The sequence below is a fragment of the Hyposmocoma kahamanoa genome, unplaced genomic scaffold (genome assembly GCF_003589595.1).
Source record: "Hyposmocoma kahamanoa isolate Upper Pololo Valley unplaced genomic scaffold, ASM358959v1 62, whole genome shotgun sequence".
NCBI lineage: Eukaryota > Metazoa > Arthropoda > Insecta > Lepidoptera > Cosmopterigidae > Hyposmocoma > Hyposmocoma kahamanoa.
The window spans coordinates 8,851,176-8,874,992 of NW_020653850.1; the positions used below are offsets into that span (position 1 = coordinate 8,851,176).

The window sequence follows — 23,817 nt, forward strand, 5'->3', positions numbered from 1 at the left end:
TGTGTGTGTGTGTGTGTGTGTGTGTGTGTGTGTGTGTGTGTGTGTGTTGGTGCGTGCGTGCATGCGTGTGTGTGTGTGTGTGGCCGCAATCGGTCAGTGTGTGCGGACCATGGCCTAAATCCTCGCCTGACAGGAGACCTGTGCCCAGCAGTGGGACGCATGATATGTTGTAGTGGGTTGATGATGAAATTATTACTCGACATTGTATATTTTAACATATCCATACCATATAAAAAACAGCATACTATTGTACGTGTATCCATAGAGTGCATATTAAAAATGAAATTGAAATAACTGCAACATAAAATTATTATTATCTGTTATGGGTAGGGGTATCGCTTACCCCCAGACACACTGCGTACTACGACTTGCATGACTCGTCATTTGAAATACTCAGCAACACGTGAATTTCTAAAATTAGTTAAAGCAACTTTAGAACTTGCTAAAACAGCGTTTCAAATTAATAATATCGCGTGACTAAACTCTATTCAAAGATTTAGCAAGAATACTTTAAAAAACAAGGGTGCTTTTTAAATACTTTCGAATTTGGAATATGAAAACTACAACATTTGTATTTCACAATTTACCCTACTGATGATAATTTTATTTCGGCAGCATTTCATTCAAAGTTGTTCGAATTTATCTCTCTGTCTGTAAATACTTCTTTGAAACACGTGTACATTACGCGTTTACAAATATGTAACGAGCGGAAAATTTGCAAGAATTGGTAGAATTCAAAGCTAATATTTAGAATAAAATAAAGTAAGAAACTAATTTACGATTTCATGGAATTTTCATTACTCACGAAACGCAGCTGTAAACTAGTATGTATAATTTTAAATGTAGTTTTTAATGAAAAAGTAGTGTATAAAATCGAGTTTTTAGGTTTTCGCGGTTGTTACACATAGGGAATGAAACTATTTTTCCGGATTTAAATCGCGTATATTTGTTTTCTCAAGCGATTTAAAGCACTGCAACTGTTATGGATAAGCGTGTCACTTACCACGAGACGCACAGCTTGTTCGTCCCGTCACTTAGTATTATAAAAAACAAAAAAGAAGGTTAATTTGGTAGTTACTTTATGTCTATTTAAATATAAACGTTACTGTTTTATATTCCCTTTTTTTTTGTTCCGCCAATTGTGCTGGTGTGTGTGTTTAATACACGACATCATACTTATATCACGATAATGTAGACTCCACATAGTTTACAATGCTGAAATATTTATTGTATTAAATAAACCATAAGTTTTTTCTGAATATCACCTAACAGAATGTAAACATGAGTAATTTGTTCACAGTATTTTGAATCACGTATGGGTGAAAACTGGCAAGTTATAGGACAAACAAAAAGCAAACTGCACAGTGGTCACGTTTGTGCTGCGCCGGCAAAAACAGCATTTATGAGTTTGCCAAATTTCTAGTCGAAGCAAGTGGCGGTGCTGTTTATGTTGATTGTGACCTCTGTGCTCGTTCACTAAAAGCATGGGGTTGTCAAAATAAATATAAAAAAATACAATACCTTAATAAAAACTAGGGATGTGCGTAATGTCTAATTACATACCTGAAACGAAACATACGAAACACGTTAGACATGAAAAATGCAATAAGAATTATCACTACTGTCATGCAGTTGTATAAAGTTATACAGTGGCAACGGCAACTACCAACGGTGTAAACTTGACTATTTCCATTTAAATTTTAATTAAAATACACGTTAATCATCAAGTCATCAGTGAATTGCTCGTCTTACAGTGTAGTTCATATTTTACGACGCCTTATTAGGTTTGATAACATCATGTGGAAATGTTATAAAATACAAAAACAATGTAATGCGCACGTGCGTGTTTCCATGGCTAATACTTTTTCATTCTTTCTCTTTACTGACCGCATCCCATAAGCGAACGCAGTAATATTTATCTTTATGATGTAAAATAACATCTACAAGAGAGATTTTGTTGGAATTAACGTTTATGAGTGAATGTAATCTACTGCTTCGTATTATTATGTGCCTGTACATTTTATAGGTACCGAAATTATTATTATTTATCTATTTTGGACTCTCGTTTCTCCCATGGCCTAAAATTATAATAATAATATTAGTTTTATTATTATATACTCACGCCCTTAGATTCGTATTAGGGTTGACACAGATTATAGATCGTCTCTTAATACAATCCTGACAAACGTCTCTTGCCTCACTTACATTTATCATTATTTTCAAGAGGCCCCCTTATACTTCCCACCACCCCAGTCTTTTTAAAAACACTTTCAATTTGATCTGAGAATGTTCTTCGAGGCCGTCCTCTTCGATTGATGCTTTCTACGTTAGGTCTATATCTTTCTTTCGTTAATCTACAATCATTCATCCGCTCCATGTGCCCAAACCACCTCAGCATACCCTTTATTGTTTTTGTCACTACATCCTCTTTCAAACCACATCGTTTACGGTTCACAGTATTCTTCATTCTGTCACATAAACGCATGTTACATTTTATTTTAAAGGATGCTAAATCATTAAAATTAAGCTTTACTTACTGCACACAATTTCATAAGCAAATGGATCAAATTTCCAATTATTCATTAAGTAAATAATGTAGGCAGTAAGTACACTGAAGTTTTTGGGTCAACCCTTTGCTTATACTAGCTAAGCGAATATCGTGCAATGGCGGTCATACTTACCGGTGTAGAGGCCGATCACGAATGAATCCGAAACGAGGCAAATAAGCAATTACGTGTTCATATTCCAGCTCGATTACGGGTGCGCGAAATATTAGACGGCTGCACTGTCAGCCGAATACTGACTGACGGCATATTAATCATTACATAACCGGGTAGTCAATTTTCGCGCTACGATTTTTGCATGCTATGCCCCGAAATATACTATAGTCGGTTCACATTGTAACTCGGATGCTTTCTAGATACAACAATAATGTACAGTTATTACTACACACTGTACAGAAGTTTTGGTACCGGGTAGGAATAGTGTTAGAATGCTGATCAGACCTCTTACGGGATATTGTGGGTTAAATAAGTACTTGTCCAACTTCAAGGGAGCAGAAAATGTAGGTGCTGCCATGAAGCGGATGAGACTCCAATGCTGCTCTTTAAAGAACACACGACACTCGCTAAAGGCGATTAAAACAATTGAAACCAGGTTAAATCCTTTCCTTAACACCGTTGGTCACGGCTCCGAATGTAATTAGTGATGATCGCAATAGTTCTATTACTGGTTTAGTGATGAAGGCCCGCACATTAAGGATCTTAATGAAGCCACCGTAATAATAAATAATAGATGTTTCTAGACGACTACGAATAAAATTATCTCACGTGTTGAAGACATTTATGACTCCTGCATACGCGCTCCATATACCAATAAACTTTGATTCTCTTTTGTTTATTCAAATTTCGTTTAATTCCATTATACTCGTGAATTTCCCAATTGAGTATTGAATCAAATTTTGATGAATCGTGTTTAACTTCATGCTAATTTCCAAATTGCCGTGGTAACCTAATGGTTTGACTTAAGCAGCAGCTGTGGGTTCCAATCAGGGCTCGTATCCCTGAGTTGTTCGGAATTTATGTGCGAAATTTAATTTGAAATTTACCATGAGCTTTTCGGTGAAGAAAACATCCTGATGAAACCTGCATGTCGAAGAAGGTTCACAAGCCACGGGAAACGTGTAAAGTTCCCTCATTGGGCCCAGACTGGCGGACTATGACTTCGAGAAGAAACCCGTGCCCAGCAGTAGGACGTATAAATAGGTTGAAGATGATAATGATGATGATGATGATAATGAATGTCTAAGATTATAGAGCATTCTGATAAACTATGGCCCCAGGAAAAATACTAAATACCAGTAAAAAGTTATAATCTCGATACCTCCAATAACACTACACCAACTTTTTTTTTGGTCAGTTTCTGTTATTTTTGTAAACCGCCATATTTATTATGCTCCCCAAATTTTGTGAAAAAAAAATAAAGAAACAAAAAATTTAATTCGAAAAATAAAAACAAAAAAACGAATTTTGTGAAGAGGTAGAAACATTATCGTATCGATCTACCGTATTAATTTATTGAACATCAAACTACGATACGTGTAAAGCGGACGCGCTGCCTGGTAGAAAAACGACAGGACCATTTTCCTTTATTTCAGCCTAGAGTTTAGCTGCAATCGCCAACGCGCCACCCATTGCGGCAATCTTTTTTTTTTTTAGAGACTGTGTACAACAATCCATTCATCCATCTATTCAAAGTTGATGTAGTACAACGTTTGGGTGGTATTATTTTTTGTGAAAGGGGTATATTCTCATGTTTCTCGAATAACCACTAGCAACACATCTAGAATGAAAAGTGTAATGCGCTCACAATTTTATCAACAAAATATATGACGGATCGCATTTACATAATAAGCTCTCGCCCGCATACGCTGCGCGTCAGATATACTCGGATTTTCGTTATTATTTTACCTCATTCAATCCGCACGAAATTACATCACGGATGAAACACACTCATTGATAACAAGGGTGGATTTATTCATCGCACCGTTTATGGATGAAGCGGTTATTGGACATAAACACTCGCGTATTTACCTCTTTTATCCCGATGCTTTTCACATAATACGGTTAAAAATTAAAAAAGTACAAAAGTAAAAGTACTAGTTAAAAATTGCGTCGCTTGTCAGAAATGTAATGGTATAATAGGTATAATGTTAGTTTTAGAAGCAGCTTAACTCTACAGTGAACCCGTAATGTAGACCGAAAAATTGAGCGTAGTTAACGTAAAAGGTTATCGAAAAAAATAGACAACTAAAGTCAAAAGTTTTTTTAAGCTCACATTTTGTGAGCACAAGAGAGTAGTGAGTCTAGAGCTCAATATTGTTGAATGGAATGTTAAAAATCATTTAAAACTTCAGCGCTAATGGGGAAAACAAACTTTCTTGTGAAGTCTGTCGATTTTTTCAGTTTTCTGCGCGAGCATGGCTAATAACAGGATACGAGCATGCTGCGAATTAGACGGTCTATTTCTCGAGTCTAGTCGTAATTTACTCGTTAAAGGTCCTGATGAGAACATAAAATAAAACGAAATGGTCAGTCGGCAGCCAGCGACAACGCGTTGGTCGTGAGCCAACGATCGTCCCGAATAATATCACTAGAACTAACACCAACTTATCAAACTGTCGAACGTATTTAATAATAGGCGCCAATACAATTTGGTTATGCAAAAATAGAGAGTTAATTGCTTAAGCGATCGTAAAAACGAGGTTCAACTCTATGGAATTAGAACGTTGACTTTATTTATTTGACAAGTTAAATTGTTCAGTATAATCCATTTACTAAACGAGAAACACATCTGTTACTAATTTGTTTTCTATTCTCTTGAAAGTCAACTACTTTCATTCATAAAATCTGTGTCGTCTTACTAAAACGTATCAAACAAATACCCGTGTGTATGTTATATAGAAGAGTAATATTTCTTCAATCTATTCGAGTATTACTCAGTGGAATTACATCGTAATAATGATGCTAGCACCTTCCATAACATAAAGTACGAAGACGCACTCATGAGCACGCGCGCTGAATCCTAATGCGCGTTGACCATCGTCGGATACCCTATAAATCACGCTACCTTTTGTGGTTGCATGGGATACAAGTACTCCAATCGCTGTTGCTGCTCTAGGATTATAAAAATGTCTGTCTATGCCTAATTTAGATATAACCAAGATTCCGTAGATATTCCATATTCGTTACGATAAGTTTATATAATATTACACGAGAAATTCAAACAAATTCCATTTAACACAATTTGTAGCGTCTCTGCGATTTAAACAAAAGAAAATCGTTTGCCTAGACTATTTCCATAGTTTAACAACCTGATAGACGACAAAATCTATAGATGGAATTGGAGAACTTGAAGTGGAAAATCGCTTACGTAGGAGGAACTATTTCGGTGATCTCTACCTTCATAACACTGAGTATTGGTTGGAACGTTTAGAACAAAAATCGATATGTGCATTTCATATATGCATCCCACGTATTTATTAAGATTTTAACATGATGCAAATACAACAAAAAGAAATTCCATCTGCCATCACATCACACATGACAACTAACATAGTATTATCTCAAAATGGCTTTAAGTTATATTAATATTACCTATTCCGTTTCAAAGCGACAGTATTGCCCTGCGTGATGAAATTAAATATGCGTGAGACACATCACATGAATGACACATCAATATAGCGAAATTTTAGAGATAAATTATTAATATAACGCAATTTTTGTTATATACTAATTAGTTAGATAATACTAATTAGTTGTCAAAAGAGACATGGTCACACTGTTATTCTTGCTGATATTATAATTTAATGTGACCATGTGACGACCAATTTTATGCATGCCTGTCTTATTTTCTGTCGAAACATTTGGGCTTACCTACGTTATTATTTGTTATCATGACCACCGTGTTTGTAGCAAATACATATATATTTTAGAAGTTTAGTATAGTTAGATTTGTGACGATAGGATACAACAACAAATCCGCTAGACGCAATTGGGTCTCACCGTCCGCGTCCCCCAATGCGAACAGCTACTGAGTACGTGAGGTTACAGCCACTGACGGGATTCGACAGTTTGCCCTAACATCGGATGTCCCACAAATCAGAATACATTAGAATTATGCAATACTGCTTGCACTTACAGTTGATTACGTTTTGTGTGGAGTTTTTATTAGTTTTAGTATTGCACCTAATTAGGGTAAATATTTTTGTATTTAGCGAACTAAAGCGATTTTTGTAACGGAAATTAAACAAACACTGAATAATCGACTGGTTGCATAAAGCATGCAACAACAACACGCAATTGTGGTTGACTATAAAATTTATCTTGTCTTTTTGAACGTAGCGTGTGTGATACAGTTTTGTTAGAAATATATAGGGGCGCAAATCTTCATGTTCAACCTCACCTTAAAATGTTTCTTGCATAATAGTGTCACGTAAGATACCATGCAATTGTCTTCATTCAATAAAGGTTTTTATAATTTTTTTATATCATATCGTGCAAAAAAATCGTGAAGCAAAAATAAAATTGTATTGTATATTTTTAAATAGAACTCGTAACAACGCATACATTACAAATAAACAGGTTTTATTCTGTTGAACTAAGGATATAGCAATACTTCCCACCCCCAAACTAGGAGGTGGTAACTTGTGTCTCAGGGGTCAAAATTCTTCGACTCACAATGTCAACAAAATGTGATTCGTACAGTGTAACAGTTCTTTCTTAAAAAGAATAGAAACAATAATTAAGCTTATTAAAAAACACAAAGCAGAAGTAAAAATAAAATGGTTTTAAAAAGAAAAATTAAAAAATGGAAAGAAAAATATGATAAAGTAAAAACAAAAACATTAAAATACATAAAACGTGACGTGACTGTACATAAGCAATACCTATGCACTCGAAATCGTAAATAAAATGAAAACTAAAGATAACATTTCCGATTATCTAAAACTAGAACACACAGAGTTAATAATATTAACAAAAACATGTAACAGAAAATAATATTCAAAACAACAAACAATCACAATAGAACTGATGATCTCATTTCAATCAACGTTGAGCACAAAGGTGACGCACAACAAATTTTAATTCTAGCCAAACGAATGTAACAAAGGCCTATACTTGTTATTAGATTGATGGTACCTACCACGATTTGCAATCATTTGCCTACTGACTCCGTTTTGAACTAGCCAATGTAATACTTATGCAATGTTGTTTTGTGATGCATTACAAGACGATATTTAATTATATGAACGTATTGTCTGCTATTAAGGTGAATTGGGACATAGACCCAAAATAGACGTTTTGACGTATTTCGACCTCACGGAAAATCGCACATTAAAACTACGAATTGAACTTTTTTTTTTTTAAAAAATTCACAATGAACGCAGAAGATACCGGTAGTGCAATATGAGGGCCGAAATACGATTTACTAAAGTTCGCTCGAAAAAAATTCGCAAACTTCCGTAAAATTTCAATTTTTTTACTAAAGAAAATAAGTTTAATTCGATTGTTATTAGAGATGTATCAATTAAATCTCTCTCCAAAGTTCTGTAATAAATACGTCTGGGGACTGCAACTGCTTAGTTTGCAGTAGAGTATATTTTATTTCTAAAAGGCAAATGTTTAAATATCGTGAATTGAATTTTTCCGCGTATATCTCACATGTTTCAAGGCCTATGCAACCACGATATCATTTCGCCTTAAATCCCTACACGGAAACGTAGGCGTAACCTACAAGTAAATAATTCCATTCAATGTTGAAAATAATTTACATGACTTGAAGTTGGTGACAATAGTGTTATGAAACTAATATCGATTAAAACTAAAATATTTTGGCAACTATAGAAATTAATTAGTTTACACGGTGTAATTGGAGCGCCAACCACGACCACAATCCTTTGAAAAGAGAAGTAGTAACACAAGGTATTCTAACTCGACGAATATTTTTTTATGATACCAAATGACGATACGAATAAGTTGTGCGCCTGTGGTAAGCTACACGCCTGTCCATAACAGTTACAGTGCCACACAGAACTCTATATAGCAAAGACCTGAAAGCACTGCCACTGCGCCCATCACCCTGAAACATAAGTTGACAGTCCCATGTACCTGTAATTTCAGCACCACTGTTGCCCTACAAAACCGGAACGCAGTAATGCTCACTTTATTACTTGGTGACAGAAATAGGTAAAGTGGCAGTACTTCTCTGGACAAACTCTTTGACAAGGAGCTCTACTAATAAATATAATAAATAAATATTTTAAGAATATTTTGAGGTCTTCCATAAAGGGTCTATATTTATTCAACAAATGCATTAGATAGATAGAGATGAAACACATTGTTACGTGATAAACGGGTTCAGGTTCGAAACTCGTCCGATACTTAGTCGATTTCTTACAACGGAATTACTTCTTATGGACTTATGTATAGTTTCTAAAAAAATACATCATTTGACATAAATAGAATTACCGTAGTACTGAGTAAACGAATAGTGTAGGGATATTTTTGTTTTATCTGGCTGAAATGTCGGAATGAAACGTACGATAATTAATAACAATATGTAACATGTTTATAACATATTAATCCCTACAAGATGACCGCGTACAAACTAATCAAACGATGATCGAATTGCAGCAGCAGATATTGGCACACGCTTAGAGAACGTCCTAGCTAATTTTGCGACATCAACGAGTTTATTGAACGCAACAGAACAAGATGGAACAGCTGTAGCATATTTCTTTACGTCATTACATTGCTGCATTCTATAGTCTGCAGCTGACTATAAAATGCGAGCAGACGTGAAAAGCAGAATACTAAGTGGAAACATGGCGACGTTTCAAACATGAATCTCTGGTTAATAACGCGGAAACAAGGATAATAAAAGAAAATGTGATTTGAAACACAAAACTGCAACTTTTTGTCGGCAGCGGTAGAAGTAACAACGTCTGCTTAATAAATTGCCCTTGTATCACTGTCGGCACATTCATTCTATCTACCACTCATGTTTATCTTAGAAGCATTGTTGCCAATGCCTTTGAGTCGAAAATTACATTTCGATACCTGAAAAGTTACATTTTTGCTACAGAAGTTACACTTTTATCAAAAAATTTAAGTACTCACGATTTATTTATACCTATACGCCTGAATCCTAAAAGAACTAAGTCAGCTCATAAAAATCAAGCTGTAAGAATCTACACTATCACAAATGGCTTTGGTTGATTCCGCATAACAGTGAAAGTGTTGAATCAATCACTTTCGAAAAAATATTTAGTAAAATTGGGGATATACACTGATTACTTATACGGTGTGAAAACACGATTCCCAAAAATTTTCACGATAGAAAAAAAACACAAAGTTGTTTCGAAATTTTATAAGAAAATCGCTGTATTCAAAATGTACTTTACATATATCAATGATTTTTTTATATCATCTTAACTAAATAGAACACGTATAAGTATACGATATACGTATTTCAAATGGTTTTAATTTCGTTTGTAAAAAAATTAATTGTGAAATAAAGCCAGTGTGTCCCTGCCGCTCGACCGAAGTAAAATTAACAGTATTAGTATAGCTATGGGAAAAATTTGAATTCGCGCTGAGGTAGTATCAACTCTTAACCTGTAATTGGCAGATTTCATTTCGTTTGCGCCATCTCTGAATTACTTTGTCTCATTTAGATGCGTTCGTAAACTATTTAGAATTTACATTATCAATACACACAAATCAATGGGATCAAAATATTGTTTTTTTTTACATTTAATGACCCTATTAAAGTTAAATAAAAATATCTACTTACATAAATTTGTTGAAATTATTTATTCAGTAAGTAATTTATTTATTATAATTATTAATACAAAGATCGAGAGACTCAGAAAAAATTCCTTCGTCGTATCTTTGTATTTGATGTTTCAAAGACTTTTTAGTCGTAGCGCCATCTATGAGAAATCTATGAAAATTTTATCACCCAGTTATAACAAACTAGTGGAATAATTTCACAAAAAATAATTGAATGTCAATTCAATAAAAATGTACAAAATCCGATTTTCTGTAATTGACAAAAATATGTTTGATCCATAGACAGTTTTGATGTGTATACCGGAATTTGAAAAAATGTCATCAGTCTCAAAAGTTACTTACATATTACACGAGCGGGTCAAAAGTTACGAAGTTCTTACATTTGTAAGAAATGTAACCATCTGGCAATACCGGAATATAGTCTTCTAACACGAGGGTACAAATAAAAAGGTGTACCAACAAAAAATATAAATTAATGTTTCGTTCACGTTTTACTGATACGCTAAAAGGAAGTCGTCTGTACTTTTTATCCTCGAAATACATAAAAGAGGAGAATAGGGCATAATCAGACTGTTTTAGAAGGACTACATCAATTTTATAACATTTTGTTGAGTGATATACAGGGTTATTTGTAAATACTGACTACTTCTACTACTAACATCATAAACAACAACTTTTGTTCCATGACTTTTAATAATTCATCAGATTTTACTTCCATACAAAAATAAATATATTTAAATAAATAGCTCTAAACGCTAATTACTCTGTGTAGGACGGGGGTGGGAGACGCGGCGGATGTCTAAGCACGTTGGAACTTACCGTACTACCAAATACAGATCTAAAAAGTGTGAGATGGTACAACAAAAACTTAAAAGTTTGTTCTTAGTAAATTTATTATGTTTTGTGAAAAGTCATGGAACAAAAGTTGAAGTTTATGATTGTAGTAATATAATCCTGTGAGATTGTTAGTGTTTTAAAAATAATGTAACCCTGTATAAAAACTAAATGATTAAAATAAAATGGTTCTTTATACACAACCACTGTAGAGTAATTTTCCGAAAAATTTCAAATATTGGAAATACATAATTTGGAAGGCTTATAGTATGTTCTACGTTTAGAAATATCTTTTAAAGTTTTATTTAGCGTGTATTATAAAATAAACTTGTTTAGCTAAAAGCAACATAAAAGAAATGAGATTTAAAATTATTTCATAACAGCAAAAACACCTCCGACTACCACACCACCACCATTTGTTGTTGGCTCCATCGTTTTCGTTCAGTAACTTCAACTTTTGACAGATGTCAACGTCAAAATGAGAAAAATTAAACGAAAATATAGGAAAAATATCCGGAAAAATATATATTTTTCTGAAAAAATACGATTTTTTTAAAATGGAAATTTTTCCACGACCCAACGCTATCTATACACAACAGACATACCTATTAGACAGACGAAACAATAAGTTCCAAAAACAAAATTTGAGTTTAAAGTTTCGCGCTTTCTTGTTTCTAGACGGCATTGTAAAACGAATTACATGCAGATCGTCTGCGGTTATTGGTAAGGAAGTACGGGACAATATACATGACCCAGTGCTGGCGTTTTAATATTCAAGAGTCGTGTGTCCGCGACGCGCGCGCCCCTCTATAATAAAAGCACGCTCCAACGCTTAACGAGGCCCAGCCGATGAGCTCCTTCGTATTTCAAACAAGACGACCCCGTACGTGACCACAACGGCACAATATAATTTGTGCAGTAACAGCTAGATTGGGAATTATTGTCCGTGTAATACCTTGTTAGCGAGTGGAGAGCTCACAGAGGAAGAATTTACGAACAGAAAGATTGCAATCTAACAAAAACGACGCCATCATATTTACAAACGGGTCTGTATTGTCACGAACACGCGTGAACTGTTAACTTTCAAATGATCTAGACGTCACGAAGAACGACTCAATTATAAACTCGGTTCACACACTGCTCTAAGTAACATTTCTTCGAGACAAATCTGTCGTTATTTGCCAACTACCACTCATATAATAGAGGCCATATTGTAACGGATGTCCCTTTTGCCCCACCAGCAGTTTGGAACTTAAACTTCCCAGGCGCAAGGAAAGTTATCAGCAATCGAGGGGCCATTGATTGCGCACAAAGAGCCTTCGTCCCGCGACATTCGAGTTCGATTTTCCACTTACAATGCGGGCGTCGAGTTTCGTCTTGCATTCCGGATTATACTTCTATGGTTCGTTCGGTTTCCATTCGCATTGTCCGGAGCTTTTCGTTTAGCTTAACGTCTTACGACAGAATATTTACTTGAACATTCGTTCATGTGTAAGAAGCATCTTGGAAGCTAAATTGTTCTTGATCATAATGCACAAGTACACTTGTATATACATGGAATGTACATACATATACTCACGTCTTTGGATTCTCATGAGGTAGGCGGTAGGAGACTATCGGTCATCACTTTACACAATCTTGAGAAAGCATTCATTTACATTCATCAATATTTTCATAGAAGCATTTTTAAGAATATACTTGATTCGAAAACGTTCTTCGTGGCCGTTGTCTTCCTTTTTCGTTCCTGTCTGCTCTTTCTTCCTCTCTTTTGCTATCATACTTTCATACATCCACTCCATGTATCCAAACCACATCAACTTACCTTTTTCTATTTATATGACTACGTCCTTTTTCAAACCACATCGTTCACGGATCACAGTATTCTTCACTCTGTCACATAACCACACATTACATATTTATCTCAGGGTATTCACTTCTAATAATTAAATTCTAATGGCAACATTCGCCAAATTCCACATGACAATTTCATAGAATTAATACTACTTGTGAATCATAAAGCTTTGCATTTATTTTGGCAAAGAGCCAGCAGCACTTTCACAATAAAATACCTACTACTACGGATACTCCTAATTACTTCACTAATTAATATTAGAGCAATCTTTAAGGCATTACTCTTTCGAGATCCTGATCGTATGTAATGCTTACTTACTTCATTTTAATAATTTAAGAGACATAAGTCAAGATACAATTGCAAATCAAAACTGCACAAAAAGTACAAAATTAACTTAACAAATTCCATAAATTAACTTCCCAGCGTATAAAAACTTAAAGATGCCTGGAAAAATAAGAAAAAATCACTAGCTGGATGGCACGGGTAATTAACTCTTCCGCTTTGAAATTTATTTTTGAGCCTTAAAGCATCAAACGTGGAGGTTGTTCTTTTGTATCGCCCTGGTCGTGGGTAATCCGAGGTGCAAAAGCGATTGGACTCTGTTCAGCGCATCGGAAAACAGTTACTGGCACATTAAATGGTAGAAACGCATGCAGAAACGTGTTCACCTGGTATATCACTTACTAATTTGGGTAATAATTAGAAACAAACGTGGATGATTATTTGAAGCATTGATGAGTTCAAAAATCGTGTAAAGGCTACTTTACTAAAGAAAGGACATTACTCTGGATTACATAAACGACAAAACGGTTTGGCTTTAGAAACTATAATAAAAGTAACGATTTCAAGAGTCAAATAAAGTTAATTTTTTTTTTGTTTTGAAAAGGGTTGTTAAGTTTTATAAGGAATGAAAAAATAAATGCAAAGTAGGCTATATTACAATAATGAATCTTCAACTAATTCAACTTCGAAAATCAGGTAAATTCATAAGGTAAACTAGGTCCTTCCAAAGATATGTTTAGAAGGTCTCAACATGGAGCATGTCAAAAAGCCAAAATCAACCAACAAATTCAATTAAAAGTTTGTTGCGCCTAATCCAAACTGGGAGCATCAGATAGAGGCCGATTAATTATTATTACGTTAATTTACAAAGGAACATCCGACAAACAAGGCCCTAACAGATAGACAAAGCTTCAATGTAACCAGCAATCGCTCATTCAAGCGACTCGGTAAACTGGGAGTCGGAAAACTATCTTTCCCGTTTCTCCGCTTCGTAGGAATATATCTGTCTTTGTCTGCTAGGGGAAATGCGAGAGCAGCTATTTGTTTCTTCAGTGGAGCGGCGACGAAAAAATTAGGTTGGACAAACTGTTGAAGCGGTCGAGGTGTCTATATTCCACTCGGTGAGAATTCTTCTCTTAAAATCGTTCCGCACAGAGCGTCGCTTGGTAGAGCTTGAGTGAGGCAATAATTTTCTCTTCAATTCCTATGGAGACATTGTTCGTTCGATCTGCGTATTATTGGCAGATGCTTAAAGGATTTTCGAGAATGGAAAAGATATCGGAGCGTTTTGGGACTTTTCTCTTTCGTTGCACTGGATAATTTTATAATAATTTTATATTTGTAAGGGTTTTAATAAAAGCATATAGAACCAAAGCATTTTTCTTTAAATGTACTACAAAATCGTCCTCAAAAGGGTTACTTAGTCAATTTAACATAAGACCTAAAATAAAGACTTGATATAGCAAGGATATATATGTATATAATTGGTTATCAACTTCTGGCTCTTGTAAGAAGGTTTCGTTAAATTTTCAATTTAAACAATTACTACTCGAGAAATAATTTTGCAGATATTGAAGCAGATCGCAGAAACTGGAATAAAGACGTGGGAATTTAAGGACGAACGTGGGAAGGAAATTATTGGTATCAAATAAAATGAGCGGACAATAAATGTATAATATTCGTTTCGAATTGCTTGTATATAAGAGTGAGAATTATACTTTACAGTAGCAAAAAATGTTGGGCTTATAAAATAATCCCATTCCTTCCAATCACGACTTTAATTACTCAGCTGTGTGCCTAAGTTTTCAAGTTCCAATTTCTCAATTAGCCTACTAACAAAATGCATCGGAACAAGTCAAGAAACTCGCCTCACAAAGTTTTGCAAACAAATGTGAACGAACTTTGAAACAAAATACGTTACAGGTTTCAGGAAGCCGTAGCGCTGCCTGGCGAACAGTGAGCCGAGTCCGACGACAAGTCGCTAGACGGTTTGCCTCACGAGCTAGGGCGATCGATCAAAATGTATCACAATGAAATATTTTATGACAGCGATAAAATGAAGAATATAAGCGAAAGTAAACCCATCGATTCACGTCTGAAATATAGACAAGATACAATAAAGCCCTAATAAATATTAACCACACCATATAAGTATTCGTATCAAAAAATTACAAAAATAAACATCAGCAAAATTAAAGAAAATAAGTAGGTACGTTACGCGTGACAATAGTTGTGTCTGTGGGATACAAAACAATGTTGTATCATTGAACGTGTTTTGTCTGATTCGAAAGAAACAAGCATTAACTATTTTAATTTCATCTGTGCAACTCTACGTGTAAACAACAGCGATGTTTTTGTACCTTTCTGAATGTATTGCGAATATCAATGATGGTTTCGGTGCAGTTTCAAAGTTTCCGGGGAGTTATAAATTTGAAATCAACGTAGACAACCATTGTCAAACAAAAATAGACACCATTGTCGGCGCCAGACGCGCCGGCGCCGCCGCCATCGTCGTGCCGCCGCTGAGGCGCGAACCGTGAAACCCCTGCATTCCTATATCCTTATCTAACCAGTATATTATGAGCTTTTTAGAACATATTTCTCTTTGATTTTATAAGGATTGGTTGGTTATCAATACTACTCTCAGAAACATTATTTTTTTAATATGACAAATAAATAGCTGTGGATATAATAGTCTATTAAGAAAAAATATATTTTTGCAGCAAAATTAAGTTCGGGAAATAAATAATTTTTGTTTATTTCAATAATAATTCTTTACTTTTTTTACACGATTCTTAGAATTAAATGAATTAACAAGAAATCTTTTTAACAATTTCGAAGGTGAACTCTATGGGATAGAATACAGCGAGATTTTCACATCTGAAAGCACAATTTCATTCGATTTGCATACAGTGTTGAACGAGGTAAGTTAACCATAGTTAACTATTATAGGTATTGTGGCAGCTATAGTTAACCGCATGAATGATTGCAGCCACGCTATGTGAGCAAAGGGTCTTGTTTACAATCCCCTTTGCCCGTGCACGAATTCACATCAAAGCGATGGTAAATCAACACTGACTTGTGCTAGTGCGGACAGGATAGCTTGGATTACATTTTAGTACAAATATTATTTTATTTCGACATTTCTGCGAAAATCACTGCTAGATTTGCATGAATGCATCTTCGGAGTCTTGACAATGTTTTTAAGTAAGATTATATTGACAAATGTACGCTTATGTTGCTAACTATATTTATTATGGCACTTTTAAAGGGTAGAGTTTTGACGACCTCTGAGATCGAGTGGCTTGCATACCGGGGGTCGATTCCCGGCCGGATCAAAATGAAGTATGTAGAAAAAACTAACTTTTGTATGTTATCTCGACTATGGGTGTTTGTGGTGCCGTCGTTGTTTCCAATTGCCACAACACAAGTGCTTTAGTTACTTGCTTTAGTTACCAGCCCGTTACACCAAGTACCAAGTACTTGCTATGGGATCAGAGCAACGTATATGATGTTGTCTAGTTATTATTAAGCTTTTAAGGGAAGTAAGTAGTGGAATAATTATCGCTACCTTTATAGCGTTTATTTTTTGTTTTGGCATGGTATATTACGAGGATCAAATGTCTTAATCGTTCTGTAAGTAATAGGTAAAGGACCTTAAGTCCATATTTTAGAATTTAAGATGTTTTTACATACATTGCTTTAACAACGACGCAATGGTAAAAGACATTAAGTTTTATCGTCGTTTGTTTTTTATTTAAACTCTATGACCATATTTTATTTGACCTTTTTATAAAACGCTCCTACAGCATTTATTTCAATAACTTTAACATGTAAGTTTAAATTAAGGCTTGGTTCACAAAAATGTAAGTTGGAACAAATGTGCCCTTGCCATTAAGCCTGTTTGCTAACGATAGCATTCGTCCATTGTTGTTTAGAAAGGCAAATTTTCAACTTGGCTTGGCACGTAAAGCGCAATGGATTGTAGATAATTTGCCAAAGTGTTTTTATTTTCTTCATTGTTTAGCATCTGCTTAAGCTTCGAAAATATGTACGTGTTTGTAAGGCTTTATAATGAATACATTATATTAGGAGTTGATGATTTTGTATTTTATTGTTATTAAAATTGTAGAAAATGATTTATTTCATCGTAAAAATGTGGCAAATATTTTCTTTAGAAGCTGTGTACAATCACTGAAAAGGTAGAGACATAGACCTAAAAATGTCATTTTAGTTAGTAAGCATAGTAAGAGGAAAATTCCTGAGGCGACGACAAGGGGTGCAATGAAGCCTAGGCTAAAACAACCTATTTATAAAGCTGTCCGTAAACGAGGGAGCGGCTGAAAGCGTTGGAGCGACATCTACTCTATTTGTCTCAGCTAACTCTACGCTGACCACTTCTCGGCACCCTTGTAAATTGCAGTAACGATTTTATCACTTTTGTCATAGAAAGGCTGCCAGTTTTTTGTACCAATTTTCAGGGTTTCAAACATACTATTATTCACTGGTGATTAATAAAACGTATTAATTTGATTACATTTGCAATAAAATTGATATCAATTTTATTAAAACTTGATGCAATTTAATTGTTTGCTCTACAGCTTTCGAAATTTAATTGAAAGGACCAAAGCAATTACTCGGTTTACATTAGAAGAGCAGAATATAACTTATTCAAAATGTTCAGCAGACCTATTTCAAATATCGAGACGCTTGCAGAAAATAAGTGATCTTGCTCGAAAGTAACAGGGCGCCGCGTGGCCCCTAGAGCTGCCGTTGACATATCTAACAATATCACCTAAAATAAACCTTCACTTATTGAAAATAAAGGTTAAACTTACATCGCAAGGTGAGAGCATTATAATCTTTTGTTCCTCAACTTCTGTCGTCACGAGGAAAATTTCCTTTTATTGTGTTAGCGAATGCTTATTGTATATCCGAAGGTTTTCCCCATTGTAACGGCTACACAGCCGCGCCTCTTTAGCATTAGTTCACAAATTGTACAATGACCAATCGCTATACGATCGACGATCCATTAACTCTTTAAAGGAAATTCTAGAGTTGTAGTCTCAATCGTTACGTTATTTATCGAACGTCGCGGATGCGAGCTGAGTTTGATCAAAGTTGTGAAGAGCTTCTATTTCATACAACAGTTTAATAAGATAATTATATATCATTTGTGACAAGGAAAAAAATAAAAAATATACCTCTTCCTCAGTGGTGGCAGTATTGACAGAATCCATGCTTTGACAGAGTGCAAGCTCCATGTTCTTATGCTGAGGGGAAATGGCCCGCGGCGAAGGCTGCTGCGATGGCACCAGTGTGGCTTGTGTCGCTCCGGTTGCCTGCTGCGTACCCGCACCGCCCGTTGCCGCAGGACTCTGCGCTGCTTGCAGGCTTTGGGCTGCTTGCAGGTTTTGTGCCGCTTGGAGGCTCTGCACTGCCTGCAGGTTCTGTTGTGCTTGCAGACTTTGCTGCGCCTGCAGATTCTGCAACGACTGGTGGGCCAGGTTCAACTGGTGCTGCTGCACGATACTCTGCTGCACTATACTTTGCTGCACTTTGATGTGTTGGTGTACGGCAAGCTGATGGATAGGATGAAGGGGTGCCGAGGGAGTGGGGTACGGGGGGGAGAGCCGCTGACGCTTCACTTGCGCACTCTGAAGCGCTTCGTGCAGCCTCTTCACCGGTATCGGGCTCTGGCCGAGGTTATCCACGGCTGTGGCGGGGCGTGCCGGCCGAGTCGCGTGACTCCGGCGAGCACCGACTGTTCAGGCGACAGCGAAGATCCGCGCGCGGCGCGACGCGGTACCGATACTCGCGTATCGAGAACAGCGCTTCACTACGCTCGCTGTATTTTCTGTACTAATTGACTTCGTGATTTAGACTGATAAAATGGTTACGCGCCTATAGTAAAGTTTGTAAGTTAAGCGCCAGAGCACTCTTGCTTTCGTCCGTGTGAATTGATCATCTGCTGTAAACCACACCTGGAAAGAAAAAAATACATGTTAATAATTTTAACCATTAAACATAAGAAAAATAAGAAGACAGCCAGACCACAGTATTTTCTACTCATAACATAGCATTTCCACGGTTTAATGAGAAAACTTTTTTTATAATATCAAGTGATGGGACGAACAAGTCGTGCGCCTGGCGGTACAGTACAGGGTACAGTACCACTCGGTGCTTGAAATCACAAAGATGCGCCCGTCACCCTGATACATAAGTTGACAAGTTCCATGTCCCTATAATTTCACCACTTAAGCACTAAAACCTACTCTTAGTACAGAGACAAATCTAAATGGAACAACCAGTAACAACACGTAAAATCTTTTTATGCATAGGATACAAAAGCATCGAAAGTTTACGTGTTAACATTAACAAAAAGCTAAAAAAAGAACAAAAAATAAGCAGAATATACGAACAAGTTAAAAAGTCCTTGAAATCATAATACCTATGTTAAAAGAAACATTCCCATAGAGGTAGTCGATCGACTTAAAACCGTTAAAAAAATTACGGGTTAAGAGCCTTCAGCTCGCCCTTTCATCCGGTGGCGCAGTCAACGTCATCAACGACCAACTGCAAAGTGTCCTTCAGAAAAAAAAAATCAGTGAAACTATTCATGCGACTGTCACAGCGGGTATGGTTTACTTTATTTCTAAGACGTATAGTGATAAATGCGCAAAGTATGTAGTACCTTTGAAGTAATATACATACTCTATGACTGATCTATAAAAAGAGCATGTGTGTGTGTAGAAACAGCGATATTAGTGTTTATTTTAAACGTCAAAGAATGCCGATTGCACTCGTGTGGGTGGAGGTCCGTCGTTTAAATTGTTAGTCACCGCGATAAACAACTAGAATCATCTAAATTAAAGACTAGACGGATGATATCAGTGGCCTGCTTAGCTAAAATGACCGCGAATTGAAGTTATTGCCCCCCGTAAATATATAGAAACAGTAAAACAATCGTCAAGAAAATTATGACAGCTATAATTGTCTTGGATGTAGCCGGATGCGTGCGCTAAAATATATTTTTTACTTTTAATCGTACACTAAAACCCAACGATATAAATTGAGGATAGCTTATATTATTTTACAGATAAAACTGATTTTTCCATACGTTGTTAACAATTTCAGCTAATGTTTGTTTCATAAGTAAAACTTCGTCGCATTAGGAAAAATTTAGACATCAATGAAGAATTACCAAGAATTATAAAACATCAAATTATATTGTATTCAAGCGCTTCAATTCAAAATACAATCAGAGGCTCGAGTTTAAACAAAAATAATCACTTTAACTACGCATGAGGAGTTTCAAGGCCACATCTTTTTGCTCCATAGCGTGACTAAGTATTGAACAAAAAAAATTAGAGTTACTTTACTGACCGTCTGTACTTTAGAGGCAAGAGTTACAAATGAAGATATATCATATTATGTACATATAACCATTATATTACGAAGGTTATTAGAATGTCTCGTTTGTTTCCTATTTTGACTTGTGAATGATAAATTGTCAAGTGAATAAGATAACCTTTCCACAGAGCAACAAAAACATTACAAATGAATACTGAAAGATGAGATTGAAATTTAGTATAAGACCTAGTTGTGCACAACAAGTTGGTAATTGCTATTCAAAAAGAAAGATGTTAACAAAATATTTGCTTATCTTTTTCAACCGCTATCTACCCTGAGTGTAGGTATCTGCCAATGCACGCCATTCCTAGCGGTATTGTGCCTTCCTCATCCAATTTTTCCCCACCACTTTGACAAGATCGTCAGTCCAGCGCAACGATTGGTTACCTAAGCTTATGTACTCTTCCCTGGGTTTCCAGTCAAACACCTTTCTACCCCAACTTTAAATTTTTTTTATAATACCAAGTGACGGGACGAACAAGTCGGGGACCTAGTGGTAAGCCACACGCCTGTCCATAGCAGTTGCCACTCAGAACCTTGCAATGCAAAGATCTGAGGGATACTGCACCTGTCACCTTGAGACATAAGTTGACAAGTTCCATGTGCCTGTAATTTCACAAGCACCCTTACTCTTTAAAACCGGAACGCAATAACGCTCACATGCTGCTGCGGCAGAAATAGGTAAGGTCGGAGTACTGCCCCGGGGAGCTCTTTCAGAAAGAGCTCTACTGCTACTAATATATACATCGGGAAACTAAAACCCACTACGCATATAAAAAGAGTGACGAGTTGGAAGTATCGCATAAGTAATCTCGTCGGGTTTACAGGTAAGAAAATCGACATTCAAGTGTCAACTTCAAAGTGCCTTCAAACTAACCTACAGAAATATATACTTAGACATATATTGCAATAGTAACACAGTGCAAATCTCCAGTGTCACACCAAAGTAATGGTTTGAAAAATTGTTGCTGACTTCCAAACATGGAACATGACGATGTGGAATCGTAATCACGCAACTCATAATATAGAGCATGTTGTGCCTATTTTTAAATAAGTAGTAATAAATGCTCACAAACGTAAATTAATAATTAACTTAACCAAAATGTGAATACTCAACTACCGAAAAGTTTTGAAAATGAAAACCATGAAAATGAAATGTTGAAAGTTCCGAAAAATCTTAGCGTAATACTACTTCTAACACCATAATTTATATTTTACCGAAAGCTATTTAATTGTCAGCCATTTTCATCGTAAATCAGCTATTATACATTCAAAAGCGAACTTATGCCTTTGATAAACTTTGGTAATTAATAAACTATTCCATCATACGGAAATTCTATTATGAGTAACAACATAGGAACTCATAAGAAAGATCAAAATTTACTTATTTATTTATTTATTTATTTTATTTATTTATACATTTTAGGAAAATTCACGGACAAATAATACAATTATAGTAAACTTAAATATGAGTAACCCAATGCCATTTACGAATTTCCACCTTGTAATCAATCATTATACATAATTATTTATATATTTAAAAAATATACTTAAAATTATATAATTTGACAGTAAGTGGATGAGGGTGGTTGAAAATGAGTAGTGGTTAGGGAAATATATTTCTGACCAGAAAAACGTAATGGTTTTTTTTCGTAGAAATGTAATTTGAACAAACTCTTGACTGTTTATTAAATATGATTAATTTTGTCGGTATATTCCGTGTTTTTCAGTCTAATATTAACGCAGCTTCGTTACTATTACAGTTAGCCTTAGTTCGCTGCAATGTCATTTGTTTTTCGGAACCTTAATTATTTCCTTTTTTAAACGACTTCAAAAAAGGAGGATGTTCGCAATTCGACTGTATGTTTTTGTGTATGTTATGTGATTAATTCGACATTTGTGAACCGATTTCGATTATGTTTTGTACGAAAGGGGGTAGCTTAATAGTGGTCCTATTCAAATTTGAACAAAATATTCTGCCTCTAAGTGGCTTTTAAATTAGGGGCTGAAGCCGGTTTATTGGATTTCATACACTTTCCGATAACCGATTTCAATAAGACTTGGCAAATAGATGTAACGAACACAGCGAAATCGGATAAGCAAACTTTTGAGATCGGTTTTTATTATAAAAAAAGTTATAATTATATCATGACATTTCGTACAATTTTAAATATGTTTCAAACAGTATATCGCGTTCAGACGCTCATGCATTGTTGTATCAGAATAACGTCAACGCTTCGGCGTCCGTAAAGCTGCAAACTGTGCAAACTTCGTCAAGTGTTGGTCTTAGTACAACGCAAAGAAAACTACAATATTTCCGACAACGCTGAATACTTTAATCCTGTCTGTATTTATACTGTGGCTGTGCTCGTAAATAAGTCCCAACTCCTCCACTTTCCATTTGTTATAACTACTAAGTCCCGGCCAGAGCCCGGACTTCGACGGCTTTACTATCGGCTCTAAATCCAGGATGAACCCGATGGAGATTTGAAGAAGGTGGCTGAAGTACTTGTGAAAAACCGGAACGTGTTGACTTTATCGCTGCTTACTTTTTAACAGATCAAATCCGTCAAAAAGGTTAAACATTAAACACGAAAAAAAGTGTTTATGTTAAGTTGTAAGTTGAAATTGTCCCTTATTTGGGACAATACACAGTTTTTTAATGAAATGCTCAAAAATATTTGAGTTCTTGGCCACAATAGTATGGTGCATACCATCGATACGATAAGAAGATGCTCATTTTATAAACAACGCACATTCACATAAATTAGATGAACCATGTATTTTAATGAACAATTTTATTTTCTTCTAGCTATTTCTTCTAGAAATTTTATTTTCTTCTAGCTATTTTTACATGCGAAAGCTACAAGAAAAAAATCTTAGTTATACTTCCACTAGTTGATGTCAATGGGTACGCTTTTCTTATTACCAAACACACTTTCACACACATTTTCGTCTCAGGACATCATTGTCCAAGGACCATTTTGCTATTTGTTGCCTCACTACATTTAAGCTAGCTGTTTATATTATACCTATTCAAAATTAAAATTATTATTTACCCTGATGGGGAAATGTTGTGAA

General features: G+C 35.5%; 1 protein-coding gene across 1 annotated transcript in view; it reads right to left on the reverse strand.

Annotated features, from left to right (window-relative positions):
* The window catches only part of LOC113229797 (protein couch potato-like), a 265,848-nt gene that overhangs the window by 233,094 nt on the left and 8,937 nt on the right, over nt 1-23,817 (reverse strand). The window contains exon 2 of the mRNA XM_026463478.1: nt 18,528-19,307. Within this exon, the coding sequence (XP_026319263.1) occupies nt 18,528-18,587 (60 nt within the window). The 5' untranslated portion in view covers nt 18,588-19,307. The remainder of the gene's footprint in view (nt 1-18,527; nt 19,308-23,817) is intronic.